This window comes from Mycetomoellerius zeteki, unplaced genomic scaffold (genome assembly GCF_001594055.1).
Source record: "Mycetomoellerius zeteki isolate Tzet28-1 unplaced genomic scaffold, Tzet1.0 scaffold105, whole genome shotgun sequence".
Taxonomy (NCBI): domain Eukaryota; kingdom Metazoa; phylum Arthropoda; class Insecta; order Hymenoptera; family Formicidae; genus Mycetomoellerius; species Mycetomoellerius zeteki.
In genome coordinates, this window is record NW_017255965.1 from 1,182,276 (window position 1) to 1,206,188 (window position 23,913).

General features: G+C 29.9%; 1 protein-coding gene and 1 long non-coding RNA gene across 2 annotated transcripts in view; one reads left to right on the plus strand and one right to left on the minus strand.

The window, feature by feature from the left end:
- LOC108722219 (4-nitrophenylphosphatase) overlaps positions 1-14,234 on the minus strand; it is a 19,225-nt gene extending 4,991 nt beyond the window's left edge. Inside the window, exons 1-3 of the mRNA XM_018447203.1 lie at positions 14,223-14,234; positions 3,394-3,509; positions 2,117-2,277 (exon numbers count right to left, since the gene is read on the minus strand). Coding sequence (XP_018302705.1) covers positions 2,117-2,277; positions 3,394-3,484 — 252 coding nt within the window. The 5' untranslated portion in view covers positions 3,485-3,509; positions 14,223-14,234. The remainder of the gene's footprint in view (positions 1-2,116; positions 2,278-3,393; positions 3,510-14,222) is intronic.
- LOC108722228 (uncharacterized) lies at positions 1,257-17,889 on the plus strand. Its single transcript, XR_001936602.1, has 3 exons — positions 1,257-1,332; positions 9,341-9,344; positions 17,878-17,889. It is a non-coding gene; the product is annotated as an uncharacterized lncRNA (long non-coding RNA).
- The last annotated feature ends 6,024 nt before the right edge of the window (positions 17,890-23,913 follow it).

The following is a 23,913-nucleotide window of genomic DNA, read 5'->3' on the forward strand; positions in this document are numbered from 1 at the left end:
TATATATATATATATATACATATAAGTCGTAGACGTGTATATAATTATATGTATATCAGCTAGGATGGTTAGAAAGTCTGGAAACAGTCGAATATCTGGAAAACTCTATAAGAAAAATGTTTCATACGAAAACTGATGTAGATCAATTTTATAAGTGGTGTATTAGGTAGAAATGTTAGCGTTGTCAAGGTAGCTTAAAAATACCCTTCAAAGTTTTTAAATAGAAACCTCCATTTTTCATTGTATTCTTGATAGTAAGCAACCAGAAAATGCAATGAAAAATGTGGGTTAATCCATTTAAAAATTTCAAAGTGACTTTTACATTTATATCTTTAACAACAATATTTAACATTTCTATCTAATGTGTGCCACGTAAAATCCTACATCTTTTGTACGAAACATCTTTTTCAAAAGGCTTTCTTTTTCTGATATTCGACTGTTTTCGGATTTTCTGACCACCTCATATATAGTCATACATCGTCATATGTGGTCATATATGTTCGCATAGTGGCATATATAGATATATGGACATATATGGCATACATAGTCATATAGAGATAAATATTATATATGATCATATATATAATGATTCATATATAATCGTATATAATTGCACATAAAAATTTTTACTCGAGTATAATTAAGTTTCAAGGACCTCAATGATCCTTGGGCCTGAGATCGCAGTCCCCTCCCCCGGTACCCACTTTTCAGTCGATCTCTGTATGGAAAGAAATAATTAACGTAAAAGTATTAAAACCGCCTATTTTAGCAACTTTATTAGATTTTTTCAAAAACTTGATATGCCACTTTTACGGTCAACGCTAAAAAAAGTTTATCAGAAATGACTTAATAAAATTTAAAACAAACAAAGGTCTTATTTTGTCGATTAATGTTATTATTTTAAATATAATTATTTGACTAATTACACAGTTCAATACTTTTTTGGGACCAGTATAAACAAAGTGTTTTCCGTTGGATTTTTGTTCACTAAAAACAAATATTGTCGCAGAATTAACCTCGTTAGGTTTCTGAGAAAATTGAAGTAAAATGTGCAAACATTGGCATTTTTGGCCACATTTACCACTTTTTTTTATGACGCTGAAGATAGCAGACGGACTTAGCAGACGGCCGCGCTCGACATCGCGCCGGACATAAGTACATGTCCACTCACTGGGACGTTTACCTTAATTGAAGGGATGGGGGGAATAAAGGCACAATTTTACTTTCAGATCCTTTTTCCGGAGATTAGTTTTTTTATATAATATTGATCATAATAGAGAAGTATTGCAACATGTAACTTCTTAAAGACATTACATAAATTCATTTGATATTGTTATATCACCTTAAATTCTTTTTTACAAAGAATAAGGTAAGATGAAGAGAACATACATTAAAATAAATTATTTGAAAGATTAATGAATAGTAAAAATAGTCATTAATAATGTTGAAAAAAATATTAGTTACAAACAGTTACGGGTCTCCTTTTTGCAATTTCTCTTTTTGCAAAACTCATTTGTGTATAATAAAAAAGTAGCAAGTTATTTTAATTTTTATTAAAATCAAGGTTTTGTAATTAGGTCTTTATTTCATCCATCCCTCAATTGAATATATAAATCGTCTGCTATTTTTTAAGTATTTGTTATTCTTTTATTGTCCATTGAAAAATATTCAGTATAAATTTTTATGCTTTATTTTGCGTAAGAATAGTCTCATTGTTAGGGTTTATGAGGGTAAAGAGATCATGACTACACATTTATTTTAAGACATTGATCTTAAATTGCAAAAAGGAGACCCGTAACTGTTTGTAGCTAATACTTTTTTCAACATTATTAATGACTATTTTTACTATTCATTAATTCATTCTATTCATTCTTTCAAATAATTTGTTTTAATGTATGTTCTCTTCATCTTACTTTATTCTTTGTAAAAAAGAATGGTGATATAACAAAATGATTTAGAATTATAATTTATGTTTTCGTATAATTATTATCATTAGAGTAAATAATTGTCCTCTCAACTTTATTTTAAATATATAATATATGTAATATTAAGTATCTAATATGAATAAATATTAATGAAGTGATAATCAAAGATTTAACTGAAATAAAACACTTACTGAACTTAAATTTAAACTGATACATTGAGGGCTTTTATAAAAATTTTCTGACGTCTTGGTACTATTATTTGTTATCAGGTATACTTGTTTTCCTAGGTTTTGCAATATCTTTAAAGATTCCGAAGCACCTTCAATTGGTTGATTGAGTTGCCATAGGACTCCTGGAGAACATTATTACATTTTGCAAAATTTTTTATTTATTATTTGTATAATTTAATTTATTTAATCCGAGAAAATGTAATCACAGACATGTATGTAATAATAATAAAAACCAATTACTGAAGAATTCATTTTGTAAAACTATTATATTGTAATATATACAATACATATATGTGTGTGTATATATATATGTATATATGTATGCATATATCATATATAAATATCCCTGGCGGAAAAACTTTTACGAAAATCTATATAGATTGAGACAAGATCTTAGAAATTATTAGTTTTTCATAGATATTCGTATTGGGATATAGAACGGCATTGTTTGTTTAAAAAACTTAGAAATCCTCCGCCCTCAAATAACACCACTTTACGTCCCACTACGAGTATATACGAAAAACTAAGAATTTCTAAAACAGACAAACCTGGCTCTATCTCCCACTACAAACATCTACGAAACACATTAAGAATTTCTTGTGTCTCAACAAGATCTTGTCTCAATCTATGTAATTTTTCTGTACCTTTTCGTAAAAATTTTTTTTCCGCTAGGGATACGTGTATGTATGTAGTGCGCACGCGCGTAGGGTGTGAAATTTACAAATCAAAATCAACAAGAAGTTTCGAAAAAATAAAAATAAAGTTTTATAGAAGAGCTATGTGTTATTTTTCGTTCCGAAAAGAACTAAGTTGTAATGTATTTGTCAATTTTCCGAGCAGTAGTTTTGATACGTGACTCATTTATAGAAGTGATGGTTTAACCATAATTTATAATAGGCCAGTTAAAACCTTTATACTACTGCTCGGAATGAAAATTAGCAAATACAACTTATTTTCTCAGAGAATTTTTTTGCTGTGGTGTTTTGATTCGCGGATTTTAGAATGTCCTGTATATGACATCTATATTAAAATTTGCACAGTGTATTAATCAATAACCATAATTCTTTAACACAATGTTCTTACACAATTAGTCTTTTAATTTAAAATTTTTTCGATAGCTAAATTAACGATAGCTAAATTAACGTAAATGTATTCTGTAATGTTTCAATTATACAATTGGCACACATAAATACACACATATCGTTAAAAATTATGGAAATTAGAATTTTATTGCTTACCGTCGATGTCGCACATCACTGTGTCAAAGGATGTTAAAAACTCTTGCAATTGTTCAATCGACAGCTTGATAATGTCCTTGGTCTTAGACATGATAGGTCGTTTTGTAAACAATTTTAGAACACAATAAAAATCATCCGTTTCGCGGGTTTTTTCCGTATCACAGATCCATTCTTGGAATGTCAACGTTTCGTGAACCTTGCAGTCCACTTCATCAGGGCGAGGAGCAGCCTGATACTGAGCTGCTCCTCAGGTCCCTTTATATTACGCTGCTTGTTGAGTGGAGGTGGGGGGGAGGTAGGGGAGGGAAGAGGGGGGAAGGAAGAAAATTGTGGATGGAGAGGAGGAAAAGAAGTCGGTTAGTCTTCAATAGCCGGGAGAATGATCCATATTTTATTTATGTTGTAGCCATTATCTCTATTTATAATAGGTTGTTAGGGTGTTGTTTTTGTATCTCTATGGCTTCTCTATGCTTTCTTGAAAAGTATGATGTAATGTTGGCTATTGTGGTCGTTTTATTAAACTGTATTTGATGTCCTGTTTCGATATTGTATTCTGATAATGCCGATTGCGTAACGTGTTTAGTCTGACATCACATTGGTGTTCTTTTATCCGTAGGTTGACCTCTCCCGGTTTTTCCGATGTATACTTGCCCGCAGGAACAAGATATTTTGAATAAAGTATCTGAGCCGAATAAGGCCTACCTAATTTATTTTATTTTTTTTAAATTCTATTTATGGGGATATTGAAATAAACTAAGTGAGAGAGAGAGAGAGAGAGAGAGAGAGAGAGAGAGAGAGAGAAAAGGTCCAAATAAAAAATAAATTGAAAATAACAAAAAAAGTAAACATTTTCTTTTTAAATCAGTTTTAAAATGATTATTAATCATAGAAAGAAAATTCCTTAGGACTTACTCTACTCTCAAATATTACAATTATCTTTAATTTTGTTTGTAATTAATTCTTCAATCTTTGAACATTTTTAGCAATTTGAATGCAATTTTGGTTTCTTAAACGATAGTAGCATTGAAAATCGTTATTCTCTGGCGTAAATTCCACACATAACAAACAAATAATAATAGCTATAATAAAAATCACATAAGTGGGCCTTATTTAATAAGTACATGTTTAAAAAAAAATACTTATACACTTATTTAAAAAAAATTATTTATTAGTTATTTTCCAGTTAGAAAGTTGAATAATATTATAATGAATTATAGTAAATTATAAAACATTGTATACTGGTAAATTTTGCAGCGGATTGTTATAAAAATGGCTCATGCTAGCCTCATACACACAAGTTTTTGTTGTGTTAAACAAACGTGTCGTTATCGATTCCAATTCTTTAATTCTTTTTTATCTACTTCTTATGACACATCTTTTGAGCATATAGTGCAAGCGTAAAGCGAGTTCTAAAGTAATAAATTTAAAAGTGGGCCTTATTTAGTGCCTGGGCTTTATTCGGCTCAGGTACCTTACTCCTGCGGAACTGAATAGAGATCTTTAATCTTTAGAATTTCTTAAGATTTGTCCTATCTTTTTGGGTGGTTTAAAGATAGTTCGGATATTGTGTTTGTTTAGTATTCTGCCAATCCGGTTTGTTTTTCCTTTAACAAATGGAATGATGGATAGGATATATAAAGGGAACGGCCCGGAGGAACAGCTCAGTACTGCTCCTCGCCTTGATGAAGTGTACTTCAAGGTTCACGTTGGCATTCCAAGAATGGATCTGGACATGGAGAAAACCCGCGAAACGCATGATTTTCATATAGGAAACACCCGTGAAAGTCTCAAGAATATTTGAAACACAATATTTTCTTGAAATTCCTTTCGATATTATTGGCCTAATGGATCCTATTCTCTCAGCAATATAAGACTTCCTAGAACTTAACTTCTCAGAGACTACTTTTAAGAATTACTGTATTAGTCGTCGCACTATCTAATCTAATCGAAATATCGTTTGAAAAGAGAAAGAATAAGAATTTATTGAGTGTTTAGTTTTCGATAACATCGTTGAAGACAAATACTTATACGCAATGAAGTTTTCTATTATGTACGCTGCGACCTGTGCGACATAACAGACATATTCCGGACGTCAACAACAATCATCTCGCTAGCAAAGCCAAGCTTACGCATGCTTCAATAGCTATAGAAGATGTAAAGCACTGTATATGTGTGTGTGTGTGTGTGTGTGTGTGTGTGTGTGTCGTGTTGTGCATAGTAATGCATAGTAAATGTATAGAGATAGTGAGAGAGATGTAAAATCTATTCGTTATTATCATTATATCAACATTATCTGTAAATATGTACATATGCAGAATGTTCCGAAATTTGTGAATCAAAATACCATCGCAAGAAAGTTCTTGAAAAATAAATTATGAAAATATTTACTATTTATTGTACCAAATAGTTGTACACAATAATTTTTAACATGTATTTGGATTCTATAAGATCACTGTTGATTTTAACTGCATAAAATTAAACTATAAAATTTTTTTTATAGTTAATATGATTTTACATACTGTTTACGTATATTCGCTGTTAAAAATGTTGAACATAATTATACACTAAATTCAACTTAAAAAAAATCGTAAATTTAAATAAAATAAAGAAATTATTAGAGAATAACCATTATGACAATACATTATACAAAATATGAGGAAAATATATTAAAGGTAGTGGGAGACCAGGGCTAAGTTGGCATTTGAATTTTGAGTGGCAAAAATATATCTTATGAGTTCCCAATTTATATTGTAGATAGTATCACGTGTATCTTCTTTATCAACGAAGTTTAATTAGATGCCGCATTGTTATGTTTAGGTAGTTAAACGTGTTTTCGATAGTCAAAAATAATTTTTGAGATTTCATTTTCTGAGATCACATCATCTTTTGTGTATATAGATGAAATGAAGTTGCAAACACCAAAATTTTTTATTGCCATCTTGTAGTCTTATAATCACTCTATAAAACGCTAATAATCATTTGACTAAATCGTTTACTTTGTTATTGAAAGTTGCAATTGAAAAGAAGGTGCCCATTTAATCCCAGTTTCTCCTATACAGGTAAGTCACTTAAGACCGGCCACCCGAATAACGCCCACAGTTTTGTAGATAGGAAAAAATGTTTCAAATGAGAGTGGAACGGTTTTAAGGGAGACGTGTTTTGTCGTGTTGTCTTTCTTCTAGATGGAGGCGCCAAAAAGATTTAAAGATCATCTCCATTTTTTTAAATGAAATTGTATAATTTTTTTTACTTAATATGATTCCTCTAATTATTCTGCACATAAAAGTATTAAGGTAGAGATATAAAAAAAACAGTAATTTACGAGATATTTATACTTTATTGTGACATACCGTTAAATAATTTATAATTATTTAACATTTTACATCAATATAGAAATGTTAAATAATTATGAATTATTTAACGTTTTACGTCAATATAGAAATGTTAAATAATTATGAATTATTTAACATTTTACGTCAATATAGATATGTCACTACAGTGTACTATTGATAATTCAAAAACCGGTTACTGATATCATGGTCAGTGAGTCACTATTATTTGATTTAGTTAGACTTTATAGAGGTAACAGTGGGAAAATAACGTTTAAGAAGTTAGTTAATTCCAAGAAATTTGGAAAATGATTTAAAATTAACGCCAGAAAGACTTCAACTTGTGTGCGAACGACACTGACTGAGAGAATATGCTTTGAAATTTCTTGAATTTGTGAATGCAAAAGACGTGGCGGAATGGAGACATCTGGAAATTTTAATTTGTTAAACTCAAAATTTAGAATTGCGCATGAAGAAAAGTACACACTGAAAAAAAAAGATTGGCTGCTGCAGCAAATTAGATGGTAAAATATGGCATAGCATTTTTAATTGGTTGCAGCAGTTAATTTTTGGTTGTGTTAATCTATCGGAATTCTATACTGACATTGCAGATAGGCTAACGCAACTAAAAATTGGCTGCTGCAGTCAATTAAAAATGCTATGCCATATTTTACCAATTAATTTGCTACAGCAGCCAATCTTTTTTTCAGTGCAGGATTAGACATATGTTGTATTATGCAATTTTATTGACATAAATTTAATACCGAAGTAAGCAATCGTTCAAATTAAAATTTCAACAGTATTTATTGTCGATTTTTGTTATTCTTGAAATCTAATTATAAAATGTAGAATTTGAAGAATTTAAAACTATAAATTTAAAGATTTTTATGCAAAACAAATATCGCAATACATTGGCTGTTTTATGATGAACTATTTTAGGATTAAAATATGTAAGCACCCAAGTGGGAATTGATGCAGAAAAGCGGTATTGAATCTTGGCGAGGTTCCGAAAATGAGTTTCATATTTCAGTACTGGACCAGTACCATAAAACTAATGATACGGTACTGGCCCAATATATGAATCAGTATTGAATAGTAATACTGATCCAGTACACTGCCAGTAGATTTTCGATATCGCGTGTGTATTGTAATTAGTAAAAGGAATATGTCAAGCGTCAGTACTGAGCCAACATACTGTCGATAGATTATCGGTATCATGTCCGTACTAAAATTGGGAAAGGATTAGGGAAAAGTGGGGGAACTGTGCGCAGCGGGTAATTGTGCGCATCCCGGTTTGGTACTTTTCCAATGGATGAAGACATCACTGTGATGAAATTTTTACGCAGGAGGTTGTCCTCTTAAGATATAACTACAAAAGATACGACGTAAGTACGTTGCTAACAAAAAAATACAAAAAAGTGAAATCACATCTTTTCTTGTTATTTTAGCATTCAGAAAATAAGGTGGTAAGTTGGTATTTTTAATTTGTTTTTTGTAAATAATTTATTATAAATAAAGTAATTATTTTGTTTTGTGTACGTTATGGACAATTTGATTAAATTCGGGTATTATACATAATGACTGGTCATTATCCAATTAATCGAATTGCCTGTAACATATATATGATATTTAGTAATAAATTCTGATTCAAATACCTTGTCAGTAATCGATTTCGCAATCTTGTCGAATGAACGTTTCAAACTCTCCTTATTCATCTCGTAACAATAAAATTATTAAAAACCTTAAAATTTTAAAGACGTCGTCAGATGATGGTTGCACATATATCCTGAATTAGGGATGTTCCGATATAATCGATATTTTGAAATATCATATCATCTCGATTCATATTGATACGAAATATCGATAGTTTGTGCTTCTCCGCACATGTTTGTGCACATCCTAAATGCAGTCGTGATATGATTTGTTGCTACACAACGATAAAATTATTTCAAACATATCATGCGTTCATACTTAATGACAAGTCATAGATTTGCAAAGTCGTTTTCTGAATTGTTACTGCTATTGACAGAAACATTAATCGATATTTTTAACTGTATTTCGCTTTGTGTTATTCTTGAAGCGCTGTTCTTAATAATTCTCTTATTAATTCTTAAAGTGCTATTCTTCTATTTTGAAAATGTAAGTAAGTTTGAATAGTCATATAAGTATTAACCTTTCCAATATGACAGAATTTTGCAATTATTCATATATTTTTTGTTCTTGATATGTTCTTGATAGAAGAAAATGCCAAAAAGGAAGTATTTTTATACTAAAAAATATCGAGATTTGAAAAATCTGCATGTATCATCATCGCCATCCGAAGATGAAGAAATTAATATAAATAATATAATATATGATAATGAAGAAAAACAATTATTTAAAAATATTTCAGTTATCGAAAACGAAGTTAAATCTACATCTGATAATGAGTCACAATTTTAAAAAAACGATAATATAATATCCTGATATGCCATGAAAAGTAAATCATTCCAATTCTAGTGTACTTAAACATTAAAAAGTATTATAACAATATTTCATTTGTAAAACTGCTACATCTGTTCAGTATAAGTATACATTTAAAGACTGAAAATGATTTTGGCGCGCAGTTGTAGAACTAGGTATGTACAGGGTGTCTCACGGGAAGGTGTTGAAACTAATCAGCTGTCATTTTCAAAGGTATTCAGTTATTAAAGAAACAAACATTGCGCTGAAAAGAGGAAAGTCTGCAATTTTTAATGAGTATAAATAAAGTTTAATAACATGTTTGTGTATCAATTAATTTTATTGATGAAAAATATGCTAAAATCAAGTAAATGCTAAGATTAATATTTAAGATCGCAGATAAGATCGGAAAACAGTTTCAGATTTAGCTATTTAAAAAGTTATTAGCAATATTAAAAACGATATGTTAGAAAAAGTTTTTACGAGCTTTCGTAAAAAAAGATGATGCACACTCCTACAAAATTACTCCTTGAGATTATGAGTATATTTTTCATCAATAAAATTAATTGATACACAAACATTTTGTTAAATTTTATTTATACTCATTAAAAATTGCAGATTTTCCTCTTTTCAGCGCAATGTTTGTTTTTTCAATAACTAAATACCTTCGAAAATGATAGCTGATTAGTTTCAACACCTTCCCGTGGAACATCCTGTAGGGTAAGTGGTCCAACAACGAACCATATAAATTTCAGAGGCTTATATCTCTTTCAATTATTGAGTTGAAGATCTGAGTTTGGCATACAGTTTATGAATTTATTTGGCTGCATATTGTAAATAATTCAAGCAAGCCGCTTAAATACTTCAAATACCAGCCGCTGCGTGTTAACAGCGCAATCTGATAACGTCGTATTTATGAAATATCGCAATGGTTTATAGTGTACTACTGGTTCACTGTTGGACTACCTATCCTACTTAAAATCACGCCGAAACATTTTTTAGCATAAGACTTTTAGCAGCAGACATTCGCTGTTTTATGGTGACTATTTTGATTAAGACTGGATATAAACAATTTCTCAATATATGATCTTTTTCACTTTATTGTTTTCTATTGATTTGCATACATCACGTTCCTGTTTATACGAGTATATTCCAGTTAATCAAAATAGTCACCATAAAACAGCGAATATATTGCGACTAGTGTCTAGTGAATACATCTAATATTCTAGTGAATACATAAATAAAAAATGAATAAAAGTACTCATTCAAATACACTTCTTTTTTATTCGTCAAGAAACGAATAAATACTTTTTCATTCTATTTGAATGAAATTTTTAATTGTAGGAATGCGACTCAGGAATTTGCGAGGTCGGGAGAATAAGTAAAAGATTCGATTAATTTAAATAAAGAAAAGATACTAAATTTATAGTATATATAGTAATTATATCGCGATACGATATAGTAATTATATCGCGATACGAAAGCCTTCGGGATTAACAATTTAATCGCTCTTTACAGGCTATATCTCTGTCTTTCTCAGTTCTATACACTAACGATTCTCACTCGTAATTATATAATTCGTAATTGTATAATTGCCCGCGCGTCTCGTAGGCACTTTATTTTTAACTTTTCTTGGCTTTTCGCTTCGCACGTCGAGCAATCTCAACCGACTCCGAATCTCTTCGAAACATGATCGACGCAACCCGATCTCGCGAAGAAGTCGTTATCGTATTGCGATCGAACGCGATATCTCGATTCGCGATTTAACGCGGAAATGCGATCCTACAATATGATTACGAATATTTTCGTTTCGTATTCACTTTTAATTTGTATTATCTGCATAGTCTGTATATGTCCTACATTTTTAGTGAAAATGGATTTCAGTATCCGGTGTAAAATTAATATCCATTTCTCATTCCCAATGAGTAGAATGTCTAAAATCGACGCATAGATATTTCATAAAGAACTCTTAAAGATATCTTAAAGTTATCTTATGTCGATTCTAGACATTCTGCTCATTGGGTTGGAGACAAAACACGTCTTTATAAGACGCTATGGGATATTATATTTTAGCAATAATTCTAACTGTAATTACGTATGTGCAACTTACCTTTTCTTTCTTTATTTCTTCATCTTTTAATGTTTTTTCATGGCTGCTGGGAATAAAATAAATAGACTTAAATAACAGTCAAACGCCTTTGGGTTAATAGAATTTCAATTTATTAAGTTTCTCTTTTCCCTAGCCCTCAGTGTGTCTTGATTCTCATTTACAAAGGTATTATATAGCTGTAGTGAGTAACTAATAATAGATAATAATAGTCGCAATCATAATAATTGGTACTCGATAATAATGACAAGTAATAATAATAGCAATCGATGGTAACACATTAATATGGACAATCGCATCATACGTTTAATTATCATCCTCGTCTATGGAAATCATCATTAATTCCGTCCGCTCGCTCGGGCTCTCGATGAACAAAAGAAAAGGTATCTTACGTATTCACAGCGATAAGAGTGAAATGACTAAATGACAAATTTATTTATTTATAACCCTGACTAGACAAGAGATGAACCCCATTATACTCCTACACGGCGCGATTCGCTGCACAGCAATTCGTAGGCTATCAGGTTAACATTGTACACGGTATATAGAAACATTCGTTGCGTAACAAGCATGGGAGCGTGGAGAATGTCGCCGTGATCGATGGATGTGCATTTTGTAAAATATTTCGTGGACACTTTTATTTTTTCTAATAAGATATCCGATGCAAAAAGGCGAGCCTTTATTAACATATTTTAAAAAATGGTAATATATTAATATAATTCAAAATATATAAAAGAAAAATATATTAAATGATAATGTTAAAATATTTTCTTGAGTCTTTTTAAAATATTAGAGTACGAAAATATTATAAAGTATATATTATACTCTAATATTATAAAATATTAGAGTATGTAATATCAGTATATCATATCCATAAATAACATATTGTATTATCAAATATGATTATAAGGTAGAATTATTATTAATTTCTACATAGTAAAAAAATTTGTGTAGTTGTTGGAAACGGTCCATTTTTGTGTTAACGGTCTACGTTTGTGTTAACAGTTTGTGTTGAATTTTTTAACATATTTCAGTTAATTTAACATATAATGTGATTATGTTATATAAAAAGATTTTTTTATGAAATTGATATTCAATGTTTCTTAGTGTCAAAATGACACAATTTATGAGTAAGTGAACAAGTAATATAAAAATAATGTGTTTTAAAATGTAAATTCTAAGACAAATGAATAAAATACGTGTTAATTTAACATATCATTAATGTTAATTTTCTTAAAAAATATGCTTCCACGGTTTATTTATAAACTGTGTCAATATTACCTTTTTGATATGTATTCTTTTACATAATATTTGTATATATATATATATAATCTTCGAACATATTCATTTTGTATTAAATTAATCCAAAAATTTTAATGGACCGTTTGCAACATGTTTATGTTAAATTCAACACATTTTCCCCAAGTGTGTGTATATATATCATATTTCATCGCTTAAAAAAAATGTATATTTGATGATGACCATATTTGCAATCGATAAAAGGATAGCAAAACAAGAATTAACTGAAAAGCAGACTCTTGATGAAAAATAATAATTTTTTTACATCTCTTTAGTATTAAATTTAAATCGGCAATTATTTTTTTCATTAATTGGCGACAATTACGACACGTTTTTCATAAAACATTAGATTTGTGAAAATTCGTAATTTATATATTTTTTATAAATTACCTTCTCAGCGCGCATCAAACCCGATAATTTTACAAGTTTTATGTAAATGCGATTTGCAAAATGGCGCTATCCCAAGCTGGCCAAGGACATTTTGTTTATTCGGTGAGACTCGCGAGACGTGCGACGTAGGGAGAGATGAGAGAAGGGAGAAGGCTTGAGATCGGTTAACTAATAAAGCCTTTCATTGATGATATGACAGAGAATTGTCGGCAAGGTCGACCATTAGATCATCGACAAATTTATGTTATTTATAAAGATAAAAATCATCTTGTTATAATTGCAAACTATAATTATGAATATTATATTATTCTTAAATCTCTGTCTCTTTCTAACGAATATGTTATTATTTACGAATTATCTTTAATTAAATAATTTAACTTAAGATTAATAAATTATAATCATTGTTTAATTTAGTTTTTCATGGTTTCGATTATACGGAAAATTATTAATCTAACTCTTACGAAATTATTAATACCTCTAATTTTTTTAAAACAAATTTTCTAATTATATTTTTGCTGAAGCTTAATATTATATTTATCGAGATATTAGATTTATTTTCGAATGAAGTCAGTTTTTCTTTCTTTTTCTTTCTTGCCGACATTATCGAGTTGAAGTGCACCTGTGCAAGAGTGTCATAGCTTCTTTTTGAGTATATCTTTGTTTTGTTTTTATTTGTATAGTTATCCACACTAATGATGATTATAGATAATCGTCGCGATGGTCTTATAAAGATGGCAACGATCGATGTTCGATGTAGTACAGACTAGAACACAACAATACGCGCACCATTTGTTCTTGAAGGTTCGCATGATTTGTCTCAATATTTTTTAAATAAAATTACATTATTAATCTTAATATATTACATTATAATGAAACGATCGGTCAAAAATTTATCACTGACTTACACAGAACTTATACTGAATATATTCATTAATCTTCACATAAGTTTAGATAGTTACATTGCAGATATACGCATTTTTAACATTTGCATAACAACATTATCTTAACAGAAATATGTAAATGTGATTATTTTGCTAAATTAAAATATTAAATTAGCAATTAAAATATTATTAAAATATTTAATTAAAATATTAAGTTAATTATTTTCAAAATGCGCAATCTGAAGATTTTAATTTAAGAGCTGATAATACAGAAATATCAAGATTTGAAATAGTTTCAGTTTTATACAAGCGAATAAAATTGAATATCAGTACTGATAAAGTTTGCGCGCTTAGGGCCATAATCATGTCTACTCGATATATGAAACACTATTCATTTTCACAATTGAATTAACAATGATCTTTACTGAATAATCAATTTTGTTTTTTTTTAGTTTGTTACGTAGGGAGTATAGAAATCATCATAGTTTAATATGAAATTAGAATGCTTAATTCGTATTTATGTGTACCTATATATTGATTATTACTTATAAAAAATTGAAAATGTTTAAACATAATTTTACTTGCGAATTTTATTCTGGATAGGAAATATGAATAATGGAATATTTGTGCAGGAAACAATATTATATTTCATTGATCTGCTTTCGAGTTTTCCCCGAAGAAATAGATCTTTGACATTCTGATATATAAATTAACACGATAAGCAGCATTAGACCCGGCAGTGATGATAATGCCAATTACTATCAACAAGGAACATCATTTAAGCGCCAATTTTTCTATTTATGAAATATGTTATTAACTGAATTGTTAATAGAGGATGATAACTAGTTAAAAAAAAAGACAGAAGTTAAATAATAAAGTTAAAACGTTAATAACGTATGACTCAATTGTTTTCAAATGAGTTGACTTTTAATTTTTAGATCAGAGTTGCTTGATTTTAATCGTAAAATCAAATGATAATGACAAAATTTTTATTTCGTTTTTTACAAAAAATGTTCCACTTGTTTTTTTTTAAATATTTTAACTTTATTAAAAGAAAGTTATATTTTTAATTATAAAATTAATTTACTAATTTTATATATATATATAATACATACATAATTTATGTTTTAAAAAAATGTAAAGAAATTAAATTATTATCTAAAATTATTAAAAAATGATACATAAATAAATTCAACGACTGTTCTAATGTAATACGAATTTTGTTTAAAATTTGTTTCTTCGATTAACTCCACTGTAATAAATCATTTCATTAGATTTGATAATTCACAAGAGACATTTACACAGCGTCATATTGGATTTTATCGTAGTGATTGCACAGAATATATATGCTATTTTATCACAATATTCTATATTTAGAGAGAAAAGTAGATAATCACTATAATCAATCAACTTATAGAGCTGATAAAAGATACTATAATATTCTTCTAATAAAATTTAAGAAATAAACTAATTTTAGAAAAAAAACGGGGAAATAAAAATTAAAAATAAGCATGGAATAATAACTGTATCATTTCTTTTAGCTTTTCAACTAAAGCTAAATAAAATAACAAAATAAGGTTTGTGTAAGTTTAAACAACTAAAATAAAATCAAGATTAATAAACAAGCGAAAAAAATAAAGTTAGTAAGTTATTAATAGTAATAATGAATCACGGTCAAATTTATTAAAATAATGATATAATAAGACGTTTCGACTTTATTTAGTCGTCTTCGGTCATAATAAAATCATTTTAAAAAATAGAATAAAAATTATAAGATCAATTGGAATTTAATATTTAATACAATTATAAAACCAAAATAAATACACACACATAAGAGGCTACTTTTTATAAAAAAAGGTCTCATCTCATTATATCATTATTGATTTTAATATATTTGATATTTTATAATGCATTTGTGTTAGAGCGGTAAGAGCAAAAGCTATACAGTAAAAAAATTTGTATATTTGCGTTGGAAACGGTCCACTCACGTTTGTGTTAACAGTTTGTGTTGAATTTTTTAACACATTCGAATGTTAATTTAACATAATGTGATTATGTTATTTAAAGATTTTTTGTGAAATTGAATATTCAATGTTTCTTAGTGTTAAAATAACATAATTTATGAGTAAGTGAACAAGTAACATACTGATAAAACACATAAAAATAATGTTTTAAAATGTAATTTCTAAGACAAATGAATAAAATACGTATTAATTTAACATATCATAAATGTTAATTTTCTTAAAAAAATAGTGAATCTCTTAGAAACACAGAATCTCTTAGATATTTAAATGTTTAATAACATATTTTGAGAGGAAAAAAATTGGACAATATTAGATAGTTCCTTGTTAGTAGTCTTCCCGTATAATAGAAGACACGATCATTTCCCACTTCGTCAGGGTAATAAGAACAATTTCCATCGATTTTCTGATTCTTAGACAATGCGAAGGTGAAAAAAGTGAACGAGGGATAGTATAATAGTTCTCGATAATTGATCTTTTCATATTCCACAATAAGAGCTTACTGGTAGTCGTTGTAGTAGTTATTTGTGATACTGATTAGACATACTATTATAATCAAACGTAACAGTATCTTTCAATATTAAATACAGCTACGAAATTCCGAACGCTTTCGATTACTGTTAATACTTAACAGTTTTGACAATCTTGACTATCGAGGGTGTTACCGATTGAATAGAGCTTATTTCATAATCATGGTAATATACTTGCACTGATAGTAATGTTGATCGTATGAGGCACACGTAAAGCTTTCACTAGGTTGCACAAATGACTCGAGTTTATCACTGTAAGGTGAAAATCGAACGGATCATTTTCCCCTTGAAATTCTCTATTCACATCCTCTCTATTCACATCTGAAGCCGATTATTAATCCTCGAGGGAAAGCCTGTCTTCGTTATATTTCCGTCCAGCTTCCAAAGTGGACCGATTAATAAAATATTTTCGATATTTATGTCATTGGTTAGGCTACGGCTAAAGATTATTTTATGTGAAACATATTCGTGTAGATTGAGAAATTTTGAGAACGATCTTATTGACTCTTTACATAATGCAGTGTTGAGTTCGCGAAGAGCATACTTGTCAAGTCCGTTTAAGGGGTTAAGCTCCGAGATATGCGATAATGAACGTTATGTACATAGAAATTCACTATGATACGCGAGTCTGACTGTCTATCGCCATTCTGATCTTAGGTACTGATTTATCTATCGACCTACCTACCTGATTTATCTCTCTAAAAATATCACCTTACTAGATGAATTTACAAATTGCTAATCTGAAGAGGCCGACATGTTCTCAGGTGTAATTCTCATTATGTGAGGTCAATATTCGGTATGTTTACAATCAAAATTATTTATTTGTTATATAGAATTGACTCAAACGTTTGATTGATGTTTCTAAACTTTTGAATATTTTACATCGATGATTTAATTGTTTTTGTGGTATAATATGGTAATTCCTTTTTTCTCCAAATAATTACATTCATGCCTGTAGACAAATCGAAATTATCACTGTTTAACAACTGTTGATTGTGCACATATAATTTTCACAAAATTCGTTTTTGATTAATTATTATATTATATACAAAGAAGGTCTCGAAATCGTACAAAAAATTTGTATGTCTCTTTTTGTCTTGGCGGCGAGATTTCCTTTCACTTTTTATTTCGTGGAATAAAGCTATATTGTTTAATTCGAATGCACATTTTTTAAAACAAGAGATCAATCTCTGTGTTACTTATTTATTGACTTTATAAGGTATGCAGCACTAATCATGTAATTGTTTTCCATTGTCAATTATCATTCATCGATAAACGTTGACGTTTCGAAAATGATTTATCATTTATACTTACATATATGTTGATAATAATTAAGTCACATGTCTACTCACGTCGTAGACAATTGAATACTATTCGAAGGGCATAGGGCAAAAGAATAAAAATTTTTTTTCTCTGCAATTAGCATTTACTTTGAGGGAAGATAACAATAAAATATTTAAACGAAATAAAATCGCAATATAAAAGCCAATTATAATATTAAAAAGTTAATTTCTTAAGATATTAAATTCGTATTGTAGAATAACTTATTTGATATGTTTAATAAATTACATTTCTTAATGCTTAATTATATATCAATGATATGAAGAAAACTGATTGCGCAATCAGACGATGATATGATGAAATAATAATTAAGCAAACTATAATGTTACAAATTTCTAACAGAATGTAAGATTATAATTGTACCATCATTCACTTGTAAATATTCAAATAATAATGGCAGAAAAATTTTGTGACATATTAATTGTACCTCAACGGAAATTCTACGAAAGCGATTATATCAGGAGACACACGGTAGTGTCTCGGCGTTAAGCCAAGCGCAGCGACACTACCGTATTCCTTAATAGTTACTTGAAACGTAAATTTTCTTGAATAACAGTTTACTAGTAAGAGCAACACGAAATATAGATTTTAAATCTGGATTTACCTATGCCCTTCGCGATAAGCATCGGCTACATTCATGCATATCGCGCCATTCAAATTGAAAATATTTCACCGAAAAGAAAACGATTTTTGTAGAAAATGTCGCAACGCGAACAATATTATTTTTTAACGCTTCTTCGACTATCCTCCCTTTTTCCCATCATTTACTCCGTACGTAAATTCGTACGATTCAATTTCTTTTTTTTATCTTGGTTATAAATAACTAAGATCATACAATTAATCGTTATCGATTGTTCGCGCAGGTGCGCGCTCTGGTGTACGGTGTGTGTTTAATTAATTATAGTATATTTGTGTGTGTCGTTCCTATATGGTACTATATATAACATTACAGAACTATATACAATCAGAGTAACAGCGTTATTTATTGTTATTGTTATGTTATTATTAATAATATATTAATAATGTTATTATATTATTATAATTATTATTATACTATTATTCCTTTCATTTTTCCTTCTAGCCTAATTCTTCTTTTTCAACAGATCGGCGTGTCCGCGTCTTCACGCTATGTTGCTCATATATATGTACGAAGTGCTTAAGGCGCAAAGCATAACCCGTTATATCCCTCCCATCATGTTTGTTAATTACGAATTTTAATCGGATTCTATTAAGAGTTATTGATAGAATCTGATCAAAGTTCGTGAGATTTCTCAATACGAGTCAGTTATCTCATTAATTTAACAGTTAAGTTGTTTTAATAGTTCACGTATATCGTTACTTAATACATAAAATAAGAATAAAGAAGAATTATAAATAAAAAAACTCTGTTTTCATTCTATTGTTTATTTCATCAGGATAATTAAGTGATCTTAATGTAGCTCGAATTATCTTATTGAAAAGATTTGTTGCAAATCTTACACGGGAGTGTTTGAAAAGAGTGACTATCTGCTGATAAATCTAACAGTTTTTTTTTTTTCCTATTGACTATTTCAATTCCGAAAAAATTTGATTTTGAGACATAATGGGTTATCTCTAGATTTCAGTCGTGTCTATGTATATCTATATATGTGTCCTGTGTATCGTTTGACGTCATTTATATTTTCTCAGCTCGAATTTCTCCCCGTTTTGTCCGATCCCACAATCGCACGTTATTTCTTCTCCATTTTTCCTTTCGGAAATTGCAAATATCTCCGTAATTCTTTTTAACTCTGTAAATTACGAAAATATTGTAGTTGTAAGCTAAATATATATAACTGTAAAATGTGATATTTTTCTTAAAGACAACTTGAACTTCAACTTTATAAATTATTTACAATTATTTTGTGATTGTTTTACAGGTAAGTAGCTGATTGATTGGATAATAATAAATCAATTAGAACTAGCAAGAGCCTAGCGAAGTAGATGGTTCAGAGAAGTACAAGAAGAACGCAGAAACAAACAAAAACTATCAAATCGTAAGTAATGCAAGAAATTAAGCAAATTAGTCAAGAACGCTAGTTAGACTTGCTACAGTTCTAAGATTATATTTTAGGTTTCTAATTTTTAATTAGTTCTGATCAATTCTGCAATAATATCGCATATTATAAAAATTACGTAGAGAATGCAAAATTCTCAGTATGTATTTAAATGCTACAAAATGAAAGATAAAATAAAAAGTTTAAATATTGAATATTCTTTTGCATTAAAATAAATATTTTGATAAAATGATATTAAATTAACAATAAGTTAAATTTTTCAAGATATAAATAAATTCTAAGATATAAATAAGTAAGAGAAATTGTTCTTTATTTTTTAATTTATTCTGCACAAAAATCCTATTTATCAAAATATTGAACATTGACGAAAAGCTTGTGACAAATGATGGTCCCTATTAACTTTTGCAAAGCAAATTCGATTTAATAATTTAAAATATATTTAAACAGAATCTGTACTATACTAATAGTTATACGACATTCTGTATCGTACGACAAGATAATAGTAAAATAGTGTTCAAAATTGGCAGTATTTTTTAAACTTCTAAAGATACTGTCAATATTGTTCGTATTGTTTCGTATTGTCATGAGTAACGTAGTTGACAGAAATTTGATTAAGCGCTTCTTTATATTTTTTAAAGATATTCTCTGGATAAATATTGTAATGTGTGATTATTTCATCGCAAAGCGTAGAACTGACAAATTCGAGCCGGAGAAATAATGTCGACGCATTTTCCGATCTCTATCTTTTTTTCTTCTTCTCACATATAATTGTCCGTCCGGTCATGAAGAAACGCGGTGACATCGCTTCGATCCAATTAGTTGGTTACAAATTAAGCGGTGTTACTATTAAATTATTGCACATTGAACGAACAATTACCGTTGAGTTCTCAGATACTGCGAGACTTTTTTTTCTCTTTTTCATGAACACTAATAGCCGCCTGGAGATTTATTAAAGTCCTACTTAATTACGAATTAACTCTCTCCCTCTTATCGCTTCTCTCTGTTATATCCATGTATACATGTACATTCGTACGTGTACTTCGTATGTTCCGTATATATTTATATACAGTAATATGAATATATATATGTAGGATGCCCTGCTTCTCTATTGCATCTTCTTTCAACGAATCTTTGATAAATTCAATAATTTTCAAATTATAATAATTAAGATGAAAAAATTTTTGTTTATAATGTATGAATATTTTTTGTTATATTAATATTCTTTACTTTAACGATATTTTTTATTGAAAATGTAAGAGTAAATATATAGAAGCTGTTTTTTAAGTTGATGAAAGAATTCGCGAACGAAAGAAATGGCATAAGCAGCAGAGCCACTGTGTATATTCATATTCATTTATTTATTTATATATAATATATATATATATGTTTCTCTCATTAGTGCCTATTTATTGTTAGTCAAGGAGGAATGTAGTCGTAGTGGTCATGTTGAGTTGAGCGAGATAAAGAATCAAGCCAGCCGGTACGTTCATCGTCCGGTATCTGACTGATATAACGGGAGACTTTATTATTGGCGAAAAAGTTGGTAATTTTTCCCATGCGTTGCTCGGAGTTGAATAATTACGTTTAGCTAGGCCTTTCTTTATTACGGCTAAGACGTAATCCCTAAAATTAGGTGGGCTAAGTGTCATCTCGTCTGCTCTCGCATCCTCGATTATCTCGATTATAACATCGCTTAGGCTATTGCTCGTAGGCGAGTTGCAAATGCTTAACTTCTGGTCTGGTTAATTATTATTCGGCGCTACGCTCAAATCATGTAATAATTCCGAATGTCTATTAGACAGTGTCTATAATGACGACATCAACAATAAACTCGCGTTTACGCGTTGATGCGAATCGTGGATGTCCGTGTTTAGGGCTCTGACGGATTTTGATTGCTCTGAGATCTGTGAATGCGTAAAATGATGCGGCAGTCAGTAACATATTAATGACGAATTGCTGAAAAAAAGAAAAGAACGCAAATAATATTTTCAGAGACTCGTTATGCTTTCTATAATTATCAATAATTCGTTATATTAAATAAATAGTGATAACAAATTAAGTTTTCAGGGGAATATTTATCGTATATCTATATCGTGAATTCAATTCACGCACGCGCGTTTTGCTACGAAAATTACTTTACGTTTAACTCTGCAAGAACCAACTCTATTACAAATGCACAGTTTGCGAACGGGCGAAATGCTGAAGAACGACAGTCTTTCTGCGGAACTTAGCACCGAGAGAGCTTAATTATCCAACGCAGACAAGAGGTTAAAATCCATCAACTCCGCGCATTTCAAAGGTCGCAAAATGGATGTAGGAAAAGTCTAGCTTAGCCTTCCGTTGTTTGAGAATGTCGGAGTAACGGACATATTTGATTTTGACCTCGTCTAAGGACAGAAAGGATCTGATCTTCCTTGGTACGGCCTTTTAACTACAGTATGCAATACATCTACAAAATTCGCTTTTTCAATTGACATTAATTGTATATTCCGCAGAAATTGTTTTATAACTGTGTGTGTTGTGATATAAGAATCGAATCGTTTATTTAATTATTACCTACTACTCTTCATTCGGTATCTTAAATGATGAACGATTGCCATGTAACAATGCTAGATCTTTTATTGCCACACTGAGTTATAAAGCCACCGTCTCTCGATGACGCATTCCGACACCTCATTCGACAGCCGTGAATCGAGCATAGGTCTGCCTCCTGCAGGATGACTAAGGATAACGTGGGAATCGGATCGAGCCGAATCTTTAGAAGATAGACTGAATTCTCGTTGAATATAAGGATCGCGTCTACCCTATTATCCTTAAACGTACTCTCTCGCACAAGCGTAACTATTTTTATCGCCGGATACGCACGCTACGATGATTGTATATGTTCCGGGGCCTCATATCGTTTCATATTGTCACGAGATGATCCTCCGTAGTGGATATTTCTAGCGTAATAGAGACAACCCGCGTTGTCATCGGCATTGACGATTGACAATCGGTGCGTTCAGTTTCGATTCGCGGGAATTACTCATATATAGTACATAGTATAATATAATACATATGGTTTACTTTTTTTATATGTATATTATATGTGTATATATATATGTATATATAATATATACATATAATATACATCACTCTGTGTGTGTCCTCCCCTCCGTCGGGGATCAATTCCTTACGACAAACATATATATCGCCCCTGCTTTGCCGTCGTTTACGTACATACATACAAATGTTTATGTGGTTTAGCGGAACATCAACAATTTACTTTATAAGGCCCAAATATTGTGCGCTACTTGTTCAATCAAATACGCGAAAGGAGCTTCTTCTGCGGAAGCGAATCTGCGTCCTCGGTTCGCTCAATGATGCTCGATCCACGGAGGACGCGCGACACAGTTTCGATCGACAATCGGTGCCGAAAATCAACATCGTTAAATAGTTACTACGAATCTATCAATTCGTGTGAATTCGAGATATTTCTGCTTGGAGTATTTAGAAATTTTCTGGCTACACGCAATTATTTTATGATACTTATTTGATACTCATATCGTTACGTAATTATTTATTGCGCTTATGCGCAATCTTGATGATTATATGAAAATATGATGGTACATTGTTTACGTTTGGTGTGGTCTAATCGTGAAAATTGCAAATTATGCAATACTTCTTATTCGCAAATTAATAACCAGTATCAATTTTATTACAAGTTTCCTCTAAACAGTTTCCCCTAACAGTTTTGCAATTGTTGCAGTATAATAGTTGTGTAAGGAAAATAAATCATTTATAAGCAAATTTCATTCGTTTTTAAATTGCATATTACGTGACACACCTCATGAAATTCACAAAAAATATAGCCTTCAACTCTCTGATGTGTGAACTCTCATTCACTCTTATCTAGATACTTATGTATTAATTCTAATTCATTCGTATCAACAATACAAAGTTCTTTTGTTATATTGTAATGTTTAAGAGAGCGTAAACAAGTTTTGTAAGAAGTGAATATCCAAGTAATACCGCTTTTAGCCAAAATTTACAAATGGAATCAATTCAGATTAACCTGCACTTTTAGTTCGGTAGAGAACCACATGCTGTTGTATTCAATACTTATTGTATATTTAGTTATATTTAATATTTTGTAAGCTGATCA